The sequence below is a fragment of the Taudactylus pleione genome, unplaced genomic scaffold, assembly GCF_031769625.1.
Source record: "Taudactylus pleione unplaced genomic scaffold, aTauple2 ptg001274l, whole genome shotgun sequence".
In the NCBI taxonomy this organism is placed as follows: Eukaryota; Metazoa; Chordata; class Amphibia; order Anura; family Myobatrachidae; genus Taudactylus; species Taudactylus pleione.
This window is the reverse complement of record NW_028285674.1, coordinates 2,210,272-2,230,250: the sequence shown is the minus strand read 5'-3', so window position 1 is coordinate 2,230,250 and position 19,979 is coordinate 2,210,272. Positions and strand designations below refer to the sequence as shown.

Sequence of the window (19,979 nt, the reverse complement as noted above, 5' to 3'; positions counted from 1 at the left end):
ATCCAAGTCACTAAATAACAGTTATTTCTAAGGTAACACTTATATAAGGTATAGAGGTTTGGGTTCCCAGGATTATTATGTTAGGTTTTGTTTTGGATTTTGAAGTTTTACTGGGTAATCACTGGAAGTCGTTAACCCATTATAAATTTTAATTTTTAATTACGTATTTTCAGCAGAAAACTAAAATAATATTATTGCATGGAACACTCACCATGTGCGGGGCACTAATTGTAGCCTTGTACCCTGTGGTCAACAAAAGACAAATATAGTTAAAAATCACCCTGAAACAGCAAAAGGAGAACCTAAAAACAAAGGGTAATGTTTTAAAATCATTCTGACCTGAATAATTATTTTAATCATTACCACGTTTCTAAAGGGGTTTTGGGGTGGAGTTCGCACTAGATACTTTCTATCCCCAACTGAGTCCAAATAGGTATGAGATGAATGTGAAGTATGAGAGGAGAAAATGTGATTCCTTAACCCAGTGGTCCCCAAACTGTGCGTCGCGGCACCCTGGGGTGCCTCGGGACACTTGCAGGGATGCCTCAGGATGGTGGTCCAGTACCAAATCAAATTCTTTGTGGTCAATGTAATGTAAATATGTGCACAAACAGAAGCACAAACCTGCCACCACTATATAACCAAACCTAAGGATGACAGGTCAGCACAATTTATTTCACTGTACTACTTCACTACTTTTTTTCTGAAGTTATCAATAACAAACTTTTGGCTTAGGGGCGCCGTTAAAACAATGCTGATGTATTTGGGTGCCGTGATTCAAAAAAGTTTGGGAACCACTGCCTTAACCACTTTAGTGAAAATGTATAATCCACTGCAAGGAACATACGAACGAGTTGACGGTGGTCCTTAGAGTCAGATATACGATATCAAGAAGCTAGAGAAAAGAAGGTTCTTTGTTCAGGGCACTCTTACTGGTTATTTTGAATTAGATTGTGGTTCATTAAAACTTCACTTTGAGTTTTCTCTAAGCATATAATAAAAGTGGAGCAATCGTTGGATACTTATTTATACATATACCTGTGGTCTAATGAACTGTTTCCTCTGGACCATGATATAATCCATTGCCAACAATTTAATACTACGTATATATTATCCATGATTAGTCTCGTGATGAACTATTGACCAAGTGTATTTTTTTATGTATTTATTTGAATCTATTAATACATTTTGAACTTTTAATTATTTATGCGCTCTCTTATCAAGTGTTAACCTTTGAATTTATTTTAATAATCATAAATCATAATTAAATCATAATAAAAGTGGGAAAAAATATATAGCAAAAATAGCATTTAGATGTTTATAATTAGATACAGGGCAAATTCCTGCAGAGCTGTGCTGTGATACAGATTAATACAAAACATTTAAAACAGATATGCTGTCTTAGTACATTTATCTCAGCAGAAAATATTTGACCAAATTTTCAAAACAGTCTGAATACTGGTTTGTGGACAGATGATGGGAAATAATAATAAGGAAAATTATCCCATAAAATTCTTCTCATTAGATGACCAATAAGGAGATTTGTGCGCTTACCTGTTAAATCCTTTTCTTCGATTCCAAAAGGAACCCAGGCTTTACCCTGGGTATAGGTTGGTGAGCTGGAGTCTGGGCACCACATAGTTAAACTTGTTGAACACAGCCCAGGTTCCCCCTCCCCCTATACCCAGTCCCCAGCAACTTCAGTTAAGTTAACAAGCCTAAAGCAAGGAGCGTGAAGGAAGACCGGCATGCACTCAGGAAAGTCCAATTGGCAAAGCCTGAAACTGGAAATGAACCTCCTGGACCGCAAACATGAGGAATCGCTGATGACTGATACAGAAGGGAACATGCAAATAGGCATCCTGTATGTCCAAGGAAGCCATGAAGTCCCCCAGTTCCAATAGAGCGAAGTGATTCTATTTGAAACTTGGGAATCCTCAAATACCTGTTGAGAGACTTCAGGATGAGAATCGGACCGAAAGACCCGACTGGTATAAAAGCCTGTGCCCCGCTGAGATGTGGGAACCGGAACAAAAACCTTGGAGGCGAGAAGAGAGCTCCTGTTTTCTCCCAATCCAAAGGAAGACCCATGGAGAAAAACAGGGCCAGAGAATGTTCCTGAAAGGTCAATGTGTAACCCTGGGAGACCATCCGTTTTACCCAGGTGTCCTCCATGGTCACCTTCCAAATTTCAGAAAAAAGAAGAAGCCGGCCTCTCACACTAGTGAACCCCAGTTGGAGGCTTGCCCAGTCATGCAGCAGGCTTGTCAGCAGCTGGGCGTCTGGTAGATCAGGGTTGCTTACCTGGTGGTTCAGAACCTTTAGCAGATGATCCCTGAGACCTGGAAAACGACAAGCCTTTGGCCTTACCCCAAGGACGAAAGTAGCGAAACTTATAAGATTGCGACCTAGGGGCTGCCCCAGAATGGAGAAAGGCGGTCTTAGATGCCATCACTGTAGTCACTATTTTATCCAATTCCAGACCAATGAGAACATCCCCCGAAAAGGGGAGAGCTTCAAGAGCCTTCTTAAGAGTCGGAATCCACCCACCAGGAACGAAGCCAGAGAGCTCTTCTAGCTGACACTGAAGAGGCTGGAAGTTAGTATACCTGTGTCTATAGCTGCTTCCCCAAGATAAGAAGTCGCCTCACGGAAATGCTCCATGTAAGACAAAAGCTCATTCCTGTGTGTACCTGAAAAGAGGCCATCTTCCAGGGCATCAGCCCAGCGACCAATAGCCTTAGCAACCCTGCTGCTACGATGGCCGGGTAAGCTACCGCACCTGCATTAGAGTGAATAGACTTAAGAAAAGTTTCCAACTTCCTATCCGTCGGATCCTTAAGGGATGCCGTATTAGGAAGAGGAAGAGTGGTATCTTTGCCCAGGCGGGCCACATGTGCATGAACCGGAGGAGGAGACTCCCATTTAGCCTGATCGGCAACAGGCAGAGGATAAAAGGAAGTAATGCGCTTAGAAAACTGGAAGCGCCTATTAGGGTAGCACCAAGCCTCCGCCAAAAGGTCCTCCAACTGCGCTGAAGAAGGAAATTCTGAAACTGCCTTCTTTTGAAGCGTAAACACTGGAGCATTGGACGCAGGGGCAGGCTCCGTATCCTTGATAAGTAAACTGATTTAACTGCTTTAATCAAAGAAACCACATCAACCTGAGGGGGTGAATCCTCCGGAATAAAAAAGGATTCAACATCAAAGGGTACCAATACGTTTTCCTCATGGTCTGAGGAAACCTCAGAGTCTGAGTCAATATCAGAGAGGGGTGTAGAGCTGTCCCTTTTAGACTGCCTACGCTTAGAAGCGTGCTCCCTGTCAAGCATCTGTTTGAAAGACTCTGACACCTGCGCTAAACCCTGAATTGACTGCGTAAAGGACTGCATCCAAAGAGGCTCTATAGCAGAAGGCAGCAAAGGGGACAGCACCACATTGGGGGCCACATCAGAAGAAACATCCGCAGGGGGAGCAGACCCAGGGCCAGAAAGCCTATAGACTACCTGTAACATTACTTGGGATAGCGAGGAAATGCAAGCAGGTTCCTGACGAGCAAGTGCAGCTGAAGGAACCACCTACTGTGGGGTTGTAAAAAAAAATGTATACAGAGACCATCATGGTCCGACACTTGTGAAGAAAGCACAGCATCACAAGCCCTGTAATTACCCAGACCAGAAGACATGGTATAGAAATCCAAGAAGAAGCCCATACACCAGAGCCAGAAAACTGATGTACCAATAAAGACAGAGCAAAGAATGTAAAAGCACCACAAATAGACAAATAAGTGGTGCTATGCAGAGACTGAGACTATGCAAATTACATTAAACAGTCAAACACAGAGAAACATTCAGTGCAATAATACAGGCAATAATTGATCAACAAACCACCCCAAGGGGAGGAAGGAGCTGTATAGTATAACCTGACCGCTGAGGGCGAGGAACACGAGGAGACCAGGAGCCTACACTCTCCGGAGACAAACTGCACCAGCAGACACCTTTGAAAATGGCTACTCAGTGTCTGTGAGGAGGGGAGAGAGAGGAGGAGTGACCCTGGAACTGAGTGCCTCTTATGAGTGAAACTGTCTAGGGGTTGGGGTGGCTCCAACGGGGAGAGCCTTCTTCCTCCTTCTGGCATGGCACCCAGGACAAATGGCCGCCAACACGGTGGCTCCCCGCTGCCCAGGTGGTCTAGTGGGGATGCGGAGAGGACCACTGGCAGCACCGCCGGTGTCTCCCAGACAGGCGTTGAGAAGCAGGGAGCCGCCTTACCTCTCTTACCGCGGCCGTTGGGGTGATGGAGCAGCAACACGGGTGTCCTCCTGGATGCCTAGTGCTGCTAACTCATAAAAAGTAGAATAGAAAGAATTTTAAAAAATTAAACTTGAAGCTGTCTGCACAGCTTATTTTGTGTTCCTGTGTAATGAACAGCTCCGATATTTCGATGATAAAATACAAATTTTCACTTACTTTTGTATAATGAATGTGCCCCTAAGACTGGAAGTCTGCCATGTTGGTTATCTGAGTCACCAGCTTGGTCATCAGAAATGTACAGACTTCTTGCCTTCACTTTCCTTCTCTGCTGTCAAAAGAAAATACTCTACTACTTGAAAATAGATGAATGGAATAGAATGATAAATTCTAGAGAAGCTGATTACTTATTTTGTTTGTGAACTTTCATGATTAATCCAGTTAATATTATTCATAAAATGTGCACAAATGCTACATGTCAATGTCTACTGATGTTCGGCAGAAATCACACTGATATTTGATGGTAAGGCACATAAGAGTGATCCATTTTGTTTTTTAATATTACCTTATTTTTTGTTGTCCCTCTTGCATACATTGTTCTCAAATGAACCCTTTCACAATCAGACCTGTTGCTTCTGATTAAATCACTGTATTAGGAGTATTAGGAGTATTTGAATTTTCCTCAATCAAATGTATTGCAATAATTTATTTTTCTAACTCACACAAATGAAATATATACGCGCAGCATAGGTCGGCTATACGCCTGGCTTTAGCAGGTAATGTGATCAAGCAGCCAGTTGCGAAGGGGTGGAGATAGGAATAAATTATTGCTCTTAGGTACTCTAAGAGCATGAGATTATGTGAAAGATTGTAACAAAAATATGTTACTACATGACATGTAAATAGCATCAGAAATATACTGAAATGTTAATAGATTAAGAGCTGAATAAATAATAAATTACTCGTTACTGGTGTATTGGTTTCTATGTCCCAGTAAAGGTATTTTCAGCGCGATCAATTTATTTCCTTTCGTTTTTATGTGAGGTTGACAAATCCTCTTTTGTATTGCTGCGAATATCTGTTAATCTCCACTATTTAGCGCTGTGTATTGTTTTTTTGTTACTAGTGTTGGACTGGGGCATGAAGTGCCCACCAGAAAAATGCAACGGCAGGGGTGTGACCAACCATTGGGTAGGTGTGGTCATCAACTAGAGGGGCGTGGCCATCCCACAAAGCACACAGCATAGCTTTATAATAATCTGTGCCCCTTTTAGTCTACTAATAATTAGGGATGTGCAGGCTCGGTTCTACTCGGTTCCGTTCGTTTTTTTTCCCGAATCTTATTGGGTTTCAGCTGTCACGAGTTTTGGATAGCCAATAAGATTCGGTAAAAAAAACGAACGGAACCGAGTAGAACCGAGCCTGCATATCCCTACTAACAATATGTACCCCCCTTTAGTAGAATAGTAATCGTATGTGCCACCTTTATTTGAATTGTAGTCATGTGCCTCCTTTATTAGAACAGTAATCATGTGCACTCTTTACTTTTTAACAATGTTCGTCCCTATCAGTGTAATACACAGGTTCTCAAACTCGGTCCTCTCCAAACAGTGCATGTTTTCCAGATATCCTCACAGAATCACAAGTGAAATAATTAGCTCCACCTGTGGAGCTTTTAAAATGTGTCACATTAGACGATCCGGTGCCCGACCGTCCGATATGTCGGCCCCTGCCGCATCCCGCTGCATGGGGTCGTCAGTCGCATCATCATTTTGAGCTGCATATAGGGCCGACCTGACGATGCAACCGACTACCCCAGGGGAGCACGCACTGCCCGACATAGTGGGTACACACTGCATGATTTGAATGATTTGTCGTTCCAATCGGTCAAATCATTCAAACTATCGCTAAGTGTGTACTCAGCTTATCACATCAATTTGTTCAGAGGCAACAAAAAAATACAATTAGTCAACTGCATTAAACTTACCAGAGTTGCATGAAACAATGGCACTTCAGCCCCATGCAGTGCACCAATAGCAGCACCATTACTGTATAATAAGAGATATGGTAAGAACTTACCTTTGTTATCTCTATTTCTGTGAGGTCCATAGGGTTCCACAGGGATAGCTTGGGTTATAGTCATGGCTTGGCCATCGGGCACCACACAGTTAACTTTGTGCTCCCAGGATGCATTGGGCTCCCTCTCCAAGAACCTCGCCCCCAGGCCAAGGCACCTCAGTGCAATAATAAGCCAAGGCCATAGGAGGAGAGAAAAAGAGAGAAGGAAGTCTGGAACACACAAGAATCACATTCTCACAACAGGGAGATGGAAAATCGGTGACCAGAACCAGACCCATCTGAAGCACAGGGCGACAGGGTGTGCGCCCAGTGAAACCCTATGGACCTCACAGACAAAGAGATAACAAAGGTAAGTTCTTACCATATATCTCTTTTTTTCTGCAGCAGGCTCCATAGGGTATCCACAGGGATACCCTGAGAGTTCCCAAAGCAGTATCCTCAAGGGTGGGGGCGCTCCTGTGCAGAAAGGAGAACCCGCCGCCCAAAGGAAGCATCCTGAGAGGCAAAGGTATCAAATGCATAATACCTTACAAAAAGGTATGGACAGAGGACCACTTGGCCTGGCCGTCTTACAAAGCTGTACAGCCGAGACGCCACAGCGAGCTGCCCATGAAGGACCCACAGACCTCGTAGAATAAGCAGTAACAGAGGGCAGAATAGGAATGCCCTCATGACTGTAAGCCTCAGAAGTCGCCATGCGAATCCAACTGGCCAATGTTTGCTTGTTGGCCGGCCAACCCTTCTTATGGAAACCATAGAGGAGAACAAAGTATGTGACATCCTAAGGGAACCGGTACGGTCCACGTAAAACCGTAGAGCTCGTACCACATCCAATGAAGCCTCACCTGCTGAAAGGTCTGGTGAGTTAAAGGACGGCAGTACAATTTCCCCACTAATGAGGAAACTAGAGACCACCTTAGGCAGGAACCCAGGGCAACTCCAAAGCACTGCCCTGGTCCTGTGAAAAATCAGAAAGGGGGGTCGGTAGGAAAATCTGACACCCTCCTGGTTGAAGCAATAGCCAGTAGAAACACAGTCTTAGCTGTGAGCCATTTGAGATCCACTGAGCCCAAAGGACCATAAAGACCATAGCCAACTCCCAAGGAGCCACAGGAAGCACAAAGAAGAGTACCCTGCATAAAGGTGCGAACATCTGAGAGTGGAGCAATCCTCCACTGAAAACACACAGAGTGCGGAAACATGTACTTTCAATGAGGCTAGACGAAGACCCTTATCTAAGCCTGCCTGGAGAAAAGCCAGAACCCTGGATATGCGAAATACCTGGGGATCGTACCCCCTGGAGCAACACCATTCAAAGAAGGTATGCCACACCCTGTGGTAAATCCTGGCAGAAGCAGGTTTCCAAAGCATAGATGTCTCAAGAGCCACTCCGTCAAAAGACAGATGACCCAGATCCCTGTAAACACAAGGACCCTGAGACAACAGGTCTGGACGTTGAGGCAACAGCAATGGAGCTTCTATGGAGAGACTCTGAAGATCTGAGTACCAGTGACGTCCGGGCCACGCTGGAGCCACCAGCAGGATCATGCCTCCCTCTTGCTTGAACTTCCTCAATATCCGAGGAAGAAGGGATAAAGGAGGAAACAGGTACGCAAACTGGAAGGTCCATCGAACCGACAGAGCGTCTACCAGGAGACCTCTGCGTCTCTTGTTCTGGACCCGTACACTCTTAGCTTGCGGTTGTGTCTGAAGGCCATGAGGTCTATTTCTGGAAGACCCCATTTGTCCACAAGGAGTTGGAAGACCTCCTGGTGAGGTGACCACTCCCCTGGATGTACATCGTGTCAACTGAGGAAGTCCGCTTCCCAGTTGAGTCCCCCTGGAATGAACACTGCCGAGATGGCTGGGAGATTGTCTTCCGCCCAAGTCAGAATGTGGGATACTCTTTTAGAGCCGCCTGACTTCGAGTTCCGCCTGGACGACTTATGTGAGCCACTGTGGTGGCGTTGTTTGACTGAACTTGTATGGGTTTCCCTCACAGAACCAGTCTAGCATGGAGCAGCGCTCTGAACACTGCCTGAAGTTCCAATATATTAATCGGAAGGGCAGATTCCGTTGATGTCCACCGTCCTTAAAAACGTGTGGACCTGCCACTGCGCCCCAGCCCCGGAGACAGGCGTCCGTCGAGAGAAGAAACCAATCCGGGATCCAAAATGGGTGCCCCTTGTTCAGGTGAGATGTCTGTAACCACCAAGACAGAGATAAGCGCACCTCCGGTCTTTATCCGACCGTGTGATCCATCCCATCTGAAGAGGATCAGCCTCTGTAGAGGTCTTGAATGAAACTGGACATATTCCACCATGTCTAATGTCGACACCATGGAACCCAGTTATCTCATTGCCAAGTGAATGGACACCTGGCGACCCTGGAGACAGGAACGTACCCTGGTCTGTAGGGCTGAGATCTTCTCCTCTGTAAAGAAGATTCTCTGCTGCTGAGAGTCCAACAGTGCTCCCAGATTGATCATCCTCTGGGATGGCATCAGTGAGGACTACTTCCAATTGTGAGTCTGCAACACCGATATTGTCAGTTGCAGATGATTGCGAAGTACCTCCGGAGACCCTGCTAGGAGAAGCAGGTTGTCCACGAAAGGTAGCAGGCGAACCCCCCGTAACCGCAGGAGAGCCGCCATGACCGCCATTACCTTGGTGAACACCTGTGGAGCCGTGGAAAGACCAAACGGCAGAGCTTGAAACTGGTAATGGTGATCCAATAAAGCAAATCTGAGAAACCTCTGATGAGCCGTAGCAGTAGGGATATGCAGGTAGGCATCCTGAATATTCAGACACCATAAAATCCCCAGGTTCCATAGCTAACATAATGAAACGTAGTCTCCATCTTGAACCGAGGGAGCCTCAGAAACTTGTTGAGAGCTTTGAGGTAGATAATAGGATGTACAGAACTGTTCGGTTTTGGTACCAAAAAGAGTTTGGAATAAGAACCCGTCCCCCTGAGGGACGGAGGGACAGGAACTATGACCCCCGTCTTGGAGCATAGAACTTACCACTTTCTGGATTTCCAGAGCCTTTGTGGAATGAAGGCCTACCTACGGAGTGTAGGAAACAAAACTGATGGGGAGGCCGTCTGCTGAAGGAGAGGGCGTACCCGCGAGAAACTACTTCTCTGACCCAGGTGTCTGTGGCAATCATTCCACAGTGCTGGGCGAACCGAAGAAGTCGGCCTCCCACCCTGGGGTCCCCCAAGGGGAGGCCCGACTCATCACGCTGAGGGTTTGTCTTCAGGCTTGGTGACAAGGCGTCTAGCACTCCAAGGTCGCTTCTTGGACTCTTGGTGTCTTCCTGGTGGCTCCTGATGACCTGGGAAAAGACTGCACCTTTTGCCTACCTTGAGGATGATAGGCCGAAAAGACAAAGTAGCAGTCCCAGATGGAGCCAGAGGCGATGGCAGACATACACACTTTGCAGCTGCCAACGTACTTACAATTTTTATCCAGGTCTGGACCGAAGAGGACCTGACCATTAAATGGCAAGCCTTCGAGACCCTTCTTGGATTCCACGTCTGAATTCCAAGAACGTAACCTCCATGATCGGCGAGCCAAAACTGCTGCAATCCTGGAAGCAGGATTGTTAATATAAGTAGCAGAATCACGGATATTACCTGCCAGCACCGTCTGCTCCTCAGAAGCATCAGAGGAGAATGACGACTCCAGAGCGTCAGCCCATTTTTCCACGGCCCAAGCCACCCAACAGACCGCCATGAGCAGTCTGGCGGATCCCCCGGCCAAAGAGTAAATGGATTTTAAGTAAAGCTCTACCTTTTCGGTCCGTAACATCCTTAAATGAGGACATAGGCGGCATGGGTAAGATTGCACTCTTAATCAGGCATGTCACATGGGAATCCACCTTAGGAGGGGTGTCCCACTTAGTGAAGTAATCCTCTGCAAAGGGATAAGAACATGTCAGTCTCCCTTGGGGCCGAAACCTTCTCCCTGGGAATTTCCACGCTTCCTCCATACGGTCCACCAGCTGACCAGATGGAGGGAAAAGTTGACGCCTTACCGTTAAGGTTCTTAAAGTATGCGTAAGACAATGCAGTCGCAGGGAGACAGTCATCCTCCATGAGCATAACCCTGCGAACAGCTTTAATTAGCCCGGATACATAAACCTGGACTTATACTCAACCTCTTAAGTGGGTCGATAAGAGTCAGATTCCGGGATCTTCCCTTCATCTGACATCATCATCATCAATGTGGTAACAGTGGCTCTACTAACGGTCTCTCAGCAGGCCGCGGAGTGGGCACCTGCAAAATGTCCGATAAGTTCTGTACTGTGTGCTCACCCAGGCAGGTTCCTTTTGGGATACCCTCTGAGGAGGTCAACTGCCCCGGTGCCCCAAGTACAGGGGAAGGGACTACCGCCTGATGAGTTAACCCCAATTGAGGGAACGCAGGAGGAGCAGACAATCTCCCTACCAAGGCTTAACAGCTAGCGTAAGCGTTGCCAAAGGAGGCTCCTGGGACGTGCTGGCCACTACAGGGGCGACAGGCAGGGAAAAACAAGTGCTGCATATGCCATCCTGCGGAAACTCCCCCTATCCCACATGCGTTACACTTGGAACAGCGAACCGCGGGTAGCACTGAGAGCGGAATCCTCACTACCAGGTTAGTATGTGACCCCTTACAGTAAGTAAAACACTACCCACTGTGAGGTTTAATATCCACCCTGACAGTACTGTGCACCGATTAGGGTAGAACAGAGCAGAAAAACAGGGACAGTAAAAATGGCTGACAGAAGAAAATATATACATACATATATATATATATATATATATATATATACCTGGCAAAAAGTCACATACTGTGCAGAATAAATGCCTGCACTATCAGCGCTATCATCAACCACTCAGATGCTAAGTCTGAAGTGGGAATAGCGCTACCTGACCAAACCTTTAGCTGTAGGAGAGGTAGGTAGGGGGGAGGACCCAGGCTCCACACTCCTACTCAGCGTTGCTGCGCATCCAAGATGGCCGCCGAGCGTTCTGGAGGCAGAGCCATGAAGGAGGATCCCAAGCACCAGCGCGCCAAACCTCAGAAGAAAGGCGGCTGGTGCAGTGAGAGAGGGGCCTTTCCCATAGTCTAATACAGGAAAGGCACCCCTCCCTGGCAGGCCATTAACCCCTGGGATGCTGGAGCGCTTCCTTAACGCTCCAGCCCCATATCCCTGGTGGTCTAGTGGTAGTGCAGGATAGTACCTGGCTCCACTAACTGTCGCCCTCAGGGAGCCCCCAGCTCTGAGGACACTGGACTGTGCCGCAGACGCCCCACGCGCTTACCTTGCTGCCCCCTGTACACCCGACTACAGTCCTGAGCTCCCGGGGCCCCACTAGCTGGGACTCCCAGAAAAGCCAGCTGAGTTCCCCAAATCAGTACCGGTGTTCAGAGTCGGCAAGGGTGTAGGTGCGGTAGTGGGGGCTTCCACTGGACTGTCCCCACTAGCCGCACTTGCAGTCTTCTTAACTTCGGGGCTGTTTTGCCAGCAGCACCCATGCGGTGATCCAACTATGGCCGGGCACCAACTCAAACTGAGGTGCCTTGGCCTGGGGGCGGGGTAATAGGAGGGGGGGCCCAGTGCATCCTGGGTTCACAAAGTTAACTGTGTGGTGCCCGATGACCAAGCCATGACTATAACCCAAGGTATCCCTCTGGATACCCTATGGAGCCTGCTGCAGAAATGATTTATATTACCACTTTAAATATCTGTAATTGTTTTCCCACATTTCTGTAGTGAAGTGATCCCACCTACCCACCGTCCTCCCCCTCCTAACCTCTTAAATCCCCTGCACCATTTACTTACCTTAGGCTTCTCTTGCTCGGCTCCTCATGCTTCCAGCTTGTCCCTTCCTGGCAGCTCCTCTAACAGCTCCTCCCGGCAAGTTCTGCACTGTGTCTCCTGCTTCGCCTGGGACGCCCACATGCAAACTGGGACCGTCAATGCAATGTGAGGAGCTGACATAGCTGTGTGTGGCTGATGGGGCTTACGCACCAGGAGACCCAGGCATCACCAGTCACATAACTTGTGATCCGACTGCACAGATCCAACGGCTGCACACAGATCTACCAGATACACTCAGAATAGTGACTGCCGGGAGTGACCTCTTTTGGCCAGGCCAAAAAAAAATAGTAGCTCACTCAACAATAGTGCTCCGTAAAACTGTCAGCGCCCGACCCCCCCCCCCATTGTGGCCCGCTAAGCTCCGCCCCATCACAGAAAGAGGAGGGGCCTTAAAGCAGTGGGGCCCACTTTGGAATTACCCTGCTCCCTGGCACACCAGTCAGAGTCTGGATGTTGGCATCTTCTTATAATTTCTATCTGCCAATATATATCATGAACTATTTTGTGAGCATGCCGCTTGGTCAGGTTCTTTTGGCACTCGTTCGACAATATGCAGAACAACACTTTATAAACTATGTCCAATTTACCCGAGTGGGCTTGGTGGTGTTTCTGGGGAACCAGATAATAAGAAAGGGATGTATGACATCATAAATCAGAGTTGTAGGTTATTGCTGTCACAGATGCGAGTGTCGCAGCTGTGGGATGTGCGAAGTCTCAACACAGCGGTCGGGGCTTGTACTGAGACACCCACCTGAGCCATCACAGCTGTCTACAACTGCATACACATAAGCTGCATCAGACACATGCGATATAGGGGTGAGCGGGTTCGGCTCTACTCGGTTCCGTTCGGATTTAAAAACCGAATCTTATTGGCTATCAGCTGTCACGAGTTTTGGATAGCCAATAGGATTCGGTTTTTAAAACCGAACGGAACCAAGTAGAACCGAACCCGCTCACCCCTAGAATACTCTCCGAGTGAGTCTATGGTCACTCAGAATTGCTTCCGTAACTGAAATGCCAGAGCCATGTTTCCTTAGTACGGGATCGTAGATGTTGATGGTGATCTGTCCTATCTCTGTCATGTGCCACGAGGGGACAGATCACCAGGAGAGGAGAGGACCATGCGCCAGTAACAGGAGTATATATAGCAGGTAAAGGAAATGGAAAGAGTAGGGACGGATGACAGGTTCAAAACTACTAGTAAACTAAATATATTCAGTGGGTTTTATTGACTAAAAAAGCATAGCCCTATGTGTTCTCCTCCCAGACAAAATTCACTGAAACTAGCATATGATCATTTAAACAATTGCTAACAGATGGGTCCATAACATAACTGGTTGTGTGTAAATACATTTTATGTATTACAATTGATTGTAGTTACTATATAAAGCCATAAAGTTTAACTATAAGAAAACTACTTGATGCACTCAGCTGAGGATTACTCAAGTAACAAATTGCTCTTTTGGGCTTAAATAGTATCCTACTCATGAATGCAATCTGCTTCTGATTAAATTTCCTTCCATGTTCGCAGTAATGCACTTAATCAATTGCTGCTTTTGAGAAACTCCCACTAAGGGCCGTATTCAATTAGCGGCGAAAACTGCCGATTTCACCGTCTGCGTTGAAATCGGCCGATTTTCGCCCAGTAAATGGCGAACTATGACGGTTTTTGCTGAAAAACAGGTAAAAAATGTTCTCCATCTCAGATCAGGTTGAGGAAAAAAAAAAAAAAGCAAAATCCCTATTTTTGCCTAAAAATGTGGGGATTTCTTTCAGAACCCTTTGGACAACCCCTTAATGATAAAATACCCCAATTTTTTTTCGTAAGTTGCGTACTTTGGTGAAAAACAACTGAGCAAATTTTGGGTGAAAAACAAAAACCAAATAACATTGAAAATGGTTTTAACGTATTGGGTCAGATTTTTCGAGGGGAGGGGCAGTATGGATGCGTCAAGTGTTTTAAACATCACACGCGGTCGCAGCAGTCATTTCTTTAAATTGCCGTTTTACAACACAAAAATATACTTGCACCCATTTTAACGTACCCCCAGTAATTTCCTGGAAAAAATTGCTATAAAAGGTTCAACCATTTTCTTTTTGCAACCAAAATTTGTGCGGCCGTTTTTTGCCAAAGTACACAACTTTCAAAAATTTTTTGGAGTAATTTATCATTGGGGAGGTTCTGAAAGAAATCCCGACATTTTTAGGCAAATATAAGTATTCTGCATTTTTTTTTTCTCCTGGTCTGACTGAGATGGAGAAAACGTTTCGCCTGTTTCAGTCACAAGTGTGATAATATTGGTGAAAAAAATCTGCAATAATCGGCCGATTTTATTGCCGCTAATTGAATCCGGCCCTGCTATCAGCGCTAGTCTGAATACAATCTGCAGCATGGATCCTGAATATATACAAGTGCATAAACAGCTTGAAGACTGGAGAATCCTATAACAGATTATTGAGAACTCTCAAACCTATCTCCATCTGCTATCAATCAAAATGCAACGAATAGTGTCGCTAACAGTGTTTCCTTCCATTTGTATAAAGATGCATTTCCTAACATTTATGAAGAGGGACATTTGTGTTCCTTAAGCATAATTTGCGCTCATTACCTCTTGCTTCTGGATTTACAATACAATACTGACTCCAGTATACACTTACAGCAGGGTTATATCATATAATATACATAATTGCTTTATTTACCCGAATATAATATTTAATATCTAGATCATGAATCTTTAAGCCAGTCAGCACAGCTTTTTTTCTCTGAATTTATTTCCAGTGCACAATTAGAAGAACTTTGACTCTACCAGTTGCAGTCTGGAGCACAGCACGGTACACAAGGAGAACAGCTGCTTCAACCTCTGCCTTGATGCACTTGAAGAGTGATTAGACTCCAGGGGGGAACTCAATTGTTTTTTGGGCACCCTGCGTCCAACAGAGCAATTGCTCCATTTGAGGGTGAGTACTGTGAGCACTCAATATTTCTGCTTGCTCCCTCCTAAAGTCCAGCTTTTTGCACAATTTTCCTTGTCACGCCCAATAGTTTAGATGGATTTAACCTGTCCCTTTGGGCGCGATCAGTGCAACAAGGGTATGGGCGTCCGACGCCGGAAAAGCAATTGAATATCGCCCTGAATAAAGTGACAGATGGCAGGATGCGATTGGTCGCACTACAACAATTAAATTGCCCCCCAGCTACCATCCCCCATCTTTCCCTCTCTTAGACAAGAAATAATATTTTTTATCTGTAATTGTAAACTGTATTTCTATTCTCATAGTATAATTACATTTAGTATGCTTCTCGCTTTTTGGTTTGGAAACGTTTAATAAAAACATAGCTGCAGTTGTAGAATTATTATTATGATGTTTTTTTAAAAGATTTGATCAGATACTTGGTTTGTACTATTTATTATATTTGTATGTCCAATTTCCTACCTATACTCTGGGGCGAGTCCATATATGGGAAATTGTGGATATAATGTGCTCGATCAGTAGCCATCAGAACATCATATACACGCTGAGACTGGATCACTCCATTTTCTAAAAGAAAAAGTTCATAGAGCAAGGTAAACTTAGCACTGCTGCAACATACATTTGCCGGAACATAGCCACATATACCAGTCTTACAAAATATACACTTTTTTCTAACATTCACATATTGATCGTGCATAGTAATCTCCAGACCATGGGGTTATTTGAATAATAATTCCTATTTCTAAACAGCTAATCAAGGATGTTGCTGAGCCCTGACAACTAGTCACCAAGCCATGAGTCTTAAGCAAAGTGATTTTGAAAATATTTTATGTGCATTTTTTATTATTAAGTAAATTAAATGGTTAAGTAACTCTAACAAGGGTATAATTGTAATAAAGTGACATTTCTATTTATTATTGTTCTTTGTTTGCATGTACATTGTGAATGTGCTTAGTTGTAGAGTAAAGGTGGGTACACACCTAGCAGATATATCTGTAGATGATGGTTGTTCGTATACAATGAACGACCATTATCTTCCAGGCAGCCGTGGGTCCGCCCCCCTCTCCGCGACTGCATGTGTACGGGTGATCGGCTGATTGCCCGTACACACTTGCCCATGGACAGATATGTCTGCAGATATAGCTGTCCATTGGCTGTGCAGCATAGTGGACGCGATATGTCTGAACGACATCGTTCACAGACATATCGCTGGTACACACTGGCCGACGGGCACCAGATATATTGGCCGATCAATTGATCGTCCAATATATCTGTCAGTGTGTACTCAGCTTAAGGACAGTTAAACTAAAAATGTGAACAATACCTGCATTCAATCTTATTTATACTGATGTTTCAGTGCTGAAGTGCATTTTATCTTGTGAAGGTGTATTGTAAATAAACACAACATACTTCCACAACTGAAGGTTACATTTAAGAAAAAAAAACTAATTACATTAATAAAAAGGAATAAAACAATTTTACATTAATGTGTTTTCCATATTTGTATAAATGATAAATATATGAACTAAAAGTAGATCTATTATAACAGTGTAAGGAAAGGAGCTACCATATGGAGGCACTGACTCACTTTGAAGATTGTTGATGAGATCGATGTGTGTTTTTCCACTAGAGGTCCAAGCCATGGTTTTTGTGAATAGGAGTCCAAATGGTAAAGTTATTGTGGCCAGTCGTATAAAACCGCTCATGTCACAGGACCGAAGGGACAATCCACAGCTAGCTCTATAAGAAAGAAAACATGAGCTGCATCAGATTACTGAGGATAAAAGAGAGTCATAGAAGAGGATACTGAATATAGATTGGACCGGTCAGCTTCTGCCTGACAAACTGTTTGGGACCTTGTTAGGTCAGCCTAAATTTAAATGTTGCTTGTAGTTCCCATCTACTGTCTGGTCTTGGACAAGTAAAGGGATAGCTTTCTGTTGTTAGCAAGAAGTGGTCGTTATCTCTGCAACAAATGGATGCAAGTTTGTCAGTCAGGCTCCTACCAAACAAATAGTTGTGTGTTTTTAGAATGGATTGCATAGTGCTTAGATTAGACAACATTAAACCAGAGTTAAGTATATAATGTTAACATGAGAATGTAATGTCATGGTTGAAATGTCGACATTGACATTCATCATGTCAACACTGATGAAATGTCAATATGACTAAAATGTCGACAAATGTTCCTGGTGGTCCAGCGATGACTTATATGGTTCGTGGGATTGACATCTCCAGAGGTGTCTTCCGTGTCCAGTGGTCAGCTGACCTGCGGCGGTTCCAGTGGTGAGTATCGATAATCCCTAACACCCCCCTAGTGACTAACCTCCACTCCCAACAGCACATACATATCCCTCCCCTTAGCACCTACCCCTTCACTTCCACAGCCTAGCCCTAAGTGTCAGCATTATGAAAATGTCAGCATTTCACATGTTGACATTTCAGACGTCGACATTATGATGGTCAATAATTATGACTACATCCCATGAAAACATATTTGTTTCCCTTAACATAGAAAGTTCTATACACATTTAACTACAGTACAATACTTTATAAGTGTCTTGTAGCTACAGTCTTGTATGAGAACCAATAGGATAATCTGTAATATTTAAAGATTCCTAATTTAAGTTTACTTTTCTCCTAACTTTCAGAGTGAACTAAATTCCAGCATATAATTTTACCTGATTACCAGATCTTAAATAAATGTTGGTTTACTTGTATTTTATTTTTTCCAAAATAAAATTTTGTTTTCAATGTTTAGAATAAAATAAATTGATTGACACATCAGTATTCATAGTCTTATTTATTTCCATTTCTCACCAGTGGAGTATCTAGGGTATTTGGAGCCCAGGGCAAATTTGAAAAGGGAGCCCCCCACTTCCAAACATCCAGAGATGTGCGCGTGCGGGGGAAAAAGATGGGCGTGGTCACTTAAAAATGGGGCGACGCCGCTCCCACCCGGACTGGCGCGCTCAGCATTATGGGACAGACGTCATGACGTCAGTCCCATTACCCACTGCAGGAGCCGGACGGAAGTCCGGCTCTTGCAGTGGGTGCTGCAGCAGTCAATGAGAGTCTATCTGACTCTCATTGGCTGCTGTTTAACACACGCATCGCCGCCAGCGCTGGCGGCGATGCGTGTGTTATGCACAGCCTGAGCCCGCCTCCTGGCGCTATTGGGCAAGCGCTCAGGGGGAGGGAACGGGCTCAGGTGTGAAACACAGGACTGGCGCTGGAAGCCTAGCGCCGGTCCTGTGTAAATGTGTAGCGCTGACCGCACTCATTGCGGTCGGCGCTACACTGGCTAACTAGGACGGGCCAGTACCGTGGCCGGCGGTGCCCCCCCGCGCCGCCAGTCCAACGGCGCCCAGGGCACGCACCCCGCTCGCCCTGCCCTAGTTACGCCACTGTTTCTCACACCTGTATAGCGGAGATCATGTTGAGTAAGACGCAATGTCAATGTTTACACAAGTTTATGATTTTTTGTTTATATTTTTTCATCTATTTATAATAACATTTGACAAACAAATACTGTATGTAGTATTAAAAAATATATTAAGTGTATAAAACAAATACAAATTTGACAATAAAAACCTGTGCGTTTAAATGTACAATAAAGATACCGACAAACTATTGGTATTATGTATGTTTGATTTCAAACTTAAAGAGCAAAATAAAATAACACAGACAGTAAGAAGACATCAGGGGAGGAGCAGAGAAATAAGGAAGGAACTGAGAGAGACAACATATAACAGATCAGAACCAGAAAAGGACAGTGTCATACCACACCAGGGAGTTGTCTCTGGTAAGAAGAGAACCAAGGGTCCCATGTTGCATGAAATTTAAGTACAGTGTCATTGAGTAGAGCGGAAATATATATATTGACGCAGTAAACAATATCTTATTGAAAGCCTACATTGGAGGAGCATTTATTTGCTTCCAATTCACAGCGATCAAAAGTTTGGCTGCATTACAGATGTGGCCACTGAGTTTTTTTGGGGTTTAGTGGAGGGATCTGAGGGGCTTACACAGTAACCCAATGAGTGGGTCCTTTGGAGGGGAGATACCCAACACCTTATTGATCAAAGAAAAAAAGTAATTCCAGTATTTAGAGATCACCGGACAATCCCACCAAATATGCATATAGGTCCCAGCATTGGTCTGATGATCCCGGAAAAATAAGGTGTACCCTCGCTGGGACCATGCATCAATGCGAGTACATTTTAAAGGAGTTTTCCTTGATATTAGTGTTAATAGAGGGGCAACCCTTAGCCCATATTTGCCCATTCCTTCTCCTCCAAGCCAACTCCCAAGTCACATTCCCAAGCCTGCTCAAAGAGTTCCTTGAGCTCGAAAGGTGGGGTGGCTAGCAACGAGTATAGGAGAGAAATAATAAGCTTACGTCTGGGATCATAAATGCAACGACATTCAAACGAGGTAGGTTGTTTAAGTTTGTGAGAATTTATTAAACTATTGATTTGCAAATATGTAAAGTGAAAGCTAGGTGATAAACCATATTTCTCACATAAATCAGCAAAAGAGTGGGGTGTGAAGTCACCTTGGATGTGGAGGATTCTAGTTATTCCAACAGAAACTCATGGATGCATATATGAGGATACGCATCCCAAAGGGAAATGTGGATGATCCCAGAGGGTAGTCGGAGGGTACGGGTATGGCGCCAAATCCAACTGTTTATTGAATTTGTCCCAAACTTGCAAAATAGCCTTCATGCAAGGCCAGTCATATATTCTGAGAGAGCCAGGGGAGAAAGCTCACAGGTTGGTCACCCACCAAGTCGTTCTCAA

At 44.9% G+C, this 19,979-nt stretch overlaps 1 protein-coding gene across 2 annotated transcripts in view; it reads right to left on the bottom strand.

Annotated features, from left to right (window-relative positions):
* LOC148443424 (protein-L-isoaspartate(D-aspartate) O-methyltransferase-like) overlaps window positions 1-19,979 on the bottom strand; it is a 69,696-nt gene that overhangs the window by 19,538 nt on the left and 30,179 nt on the right. For both annotated transcript variants that reach the window (XM_088462844.1, XM_088462843.1), the window contains 3 exons: window positions 16,763-16,914; window positions 15,637-15,741; window positions 212-243 (listed from right to left, as the gene is read on the bottom strand). In XM_088462844.1, coding sequence (XP_088318970.1) covers window positions 212-243; window positions 15,637-15,741; window positions 16,763-16,880 — 255 coding nt within the window. In that variant the 5' untranslated portion in view covers window positions 16,881-16,914. The remainder of the gene's footprint in view (window positions 1-211; window positions 244-15,636; window positions 15,742-16,762; window positions 16,915-19,979) is intronic.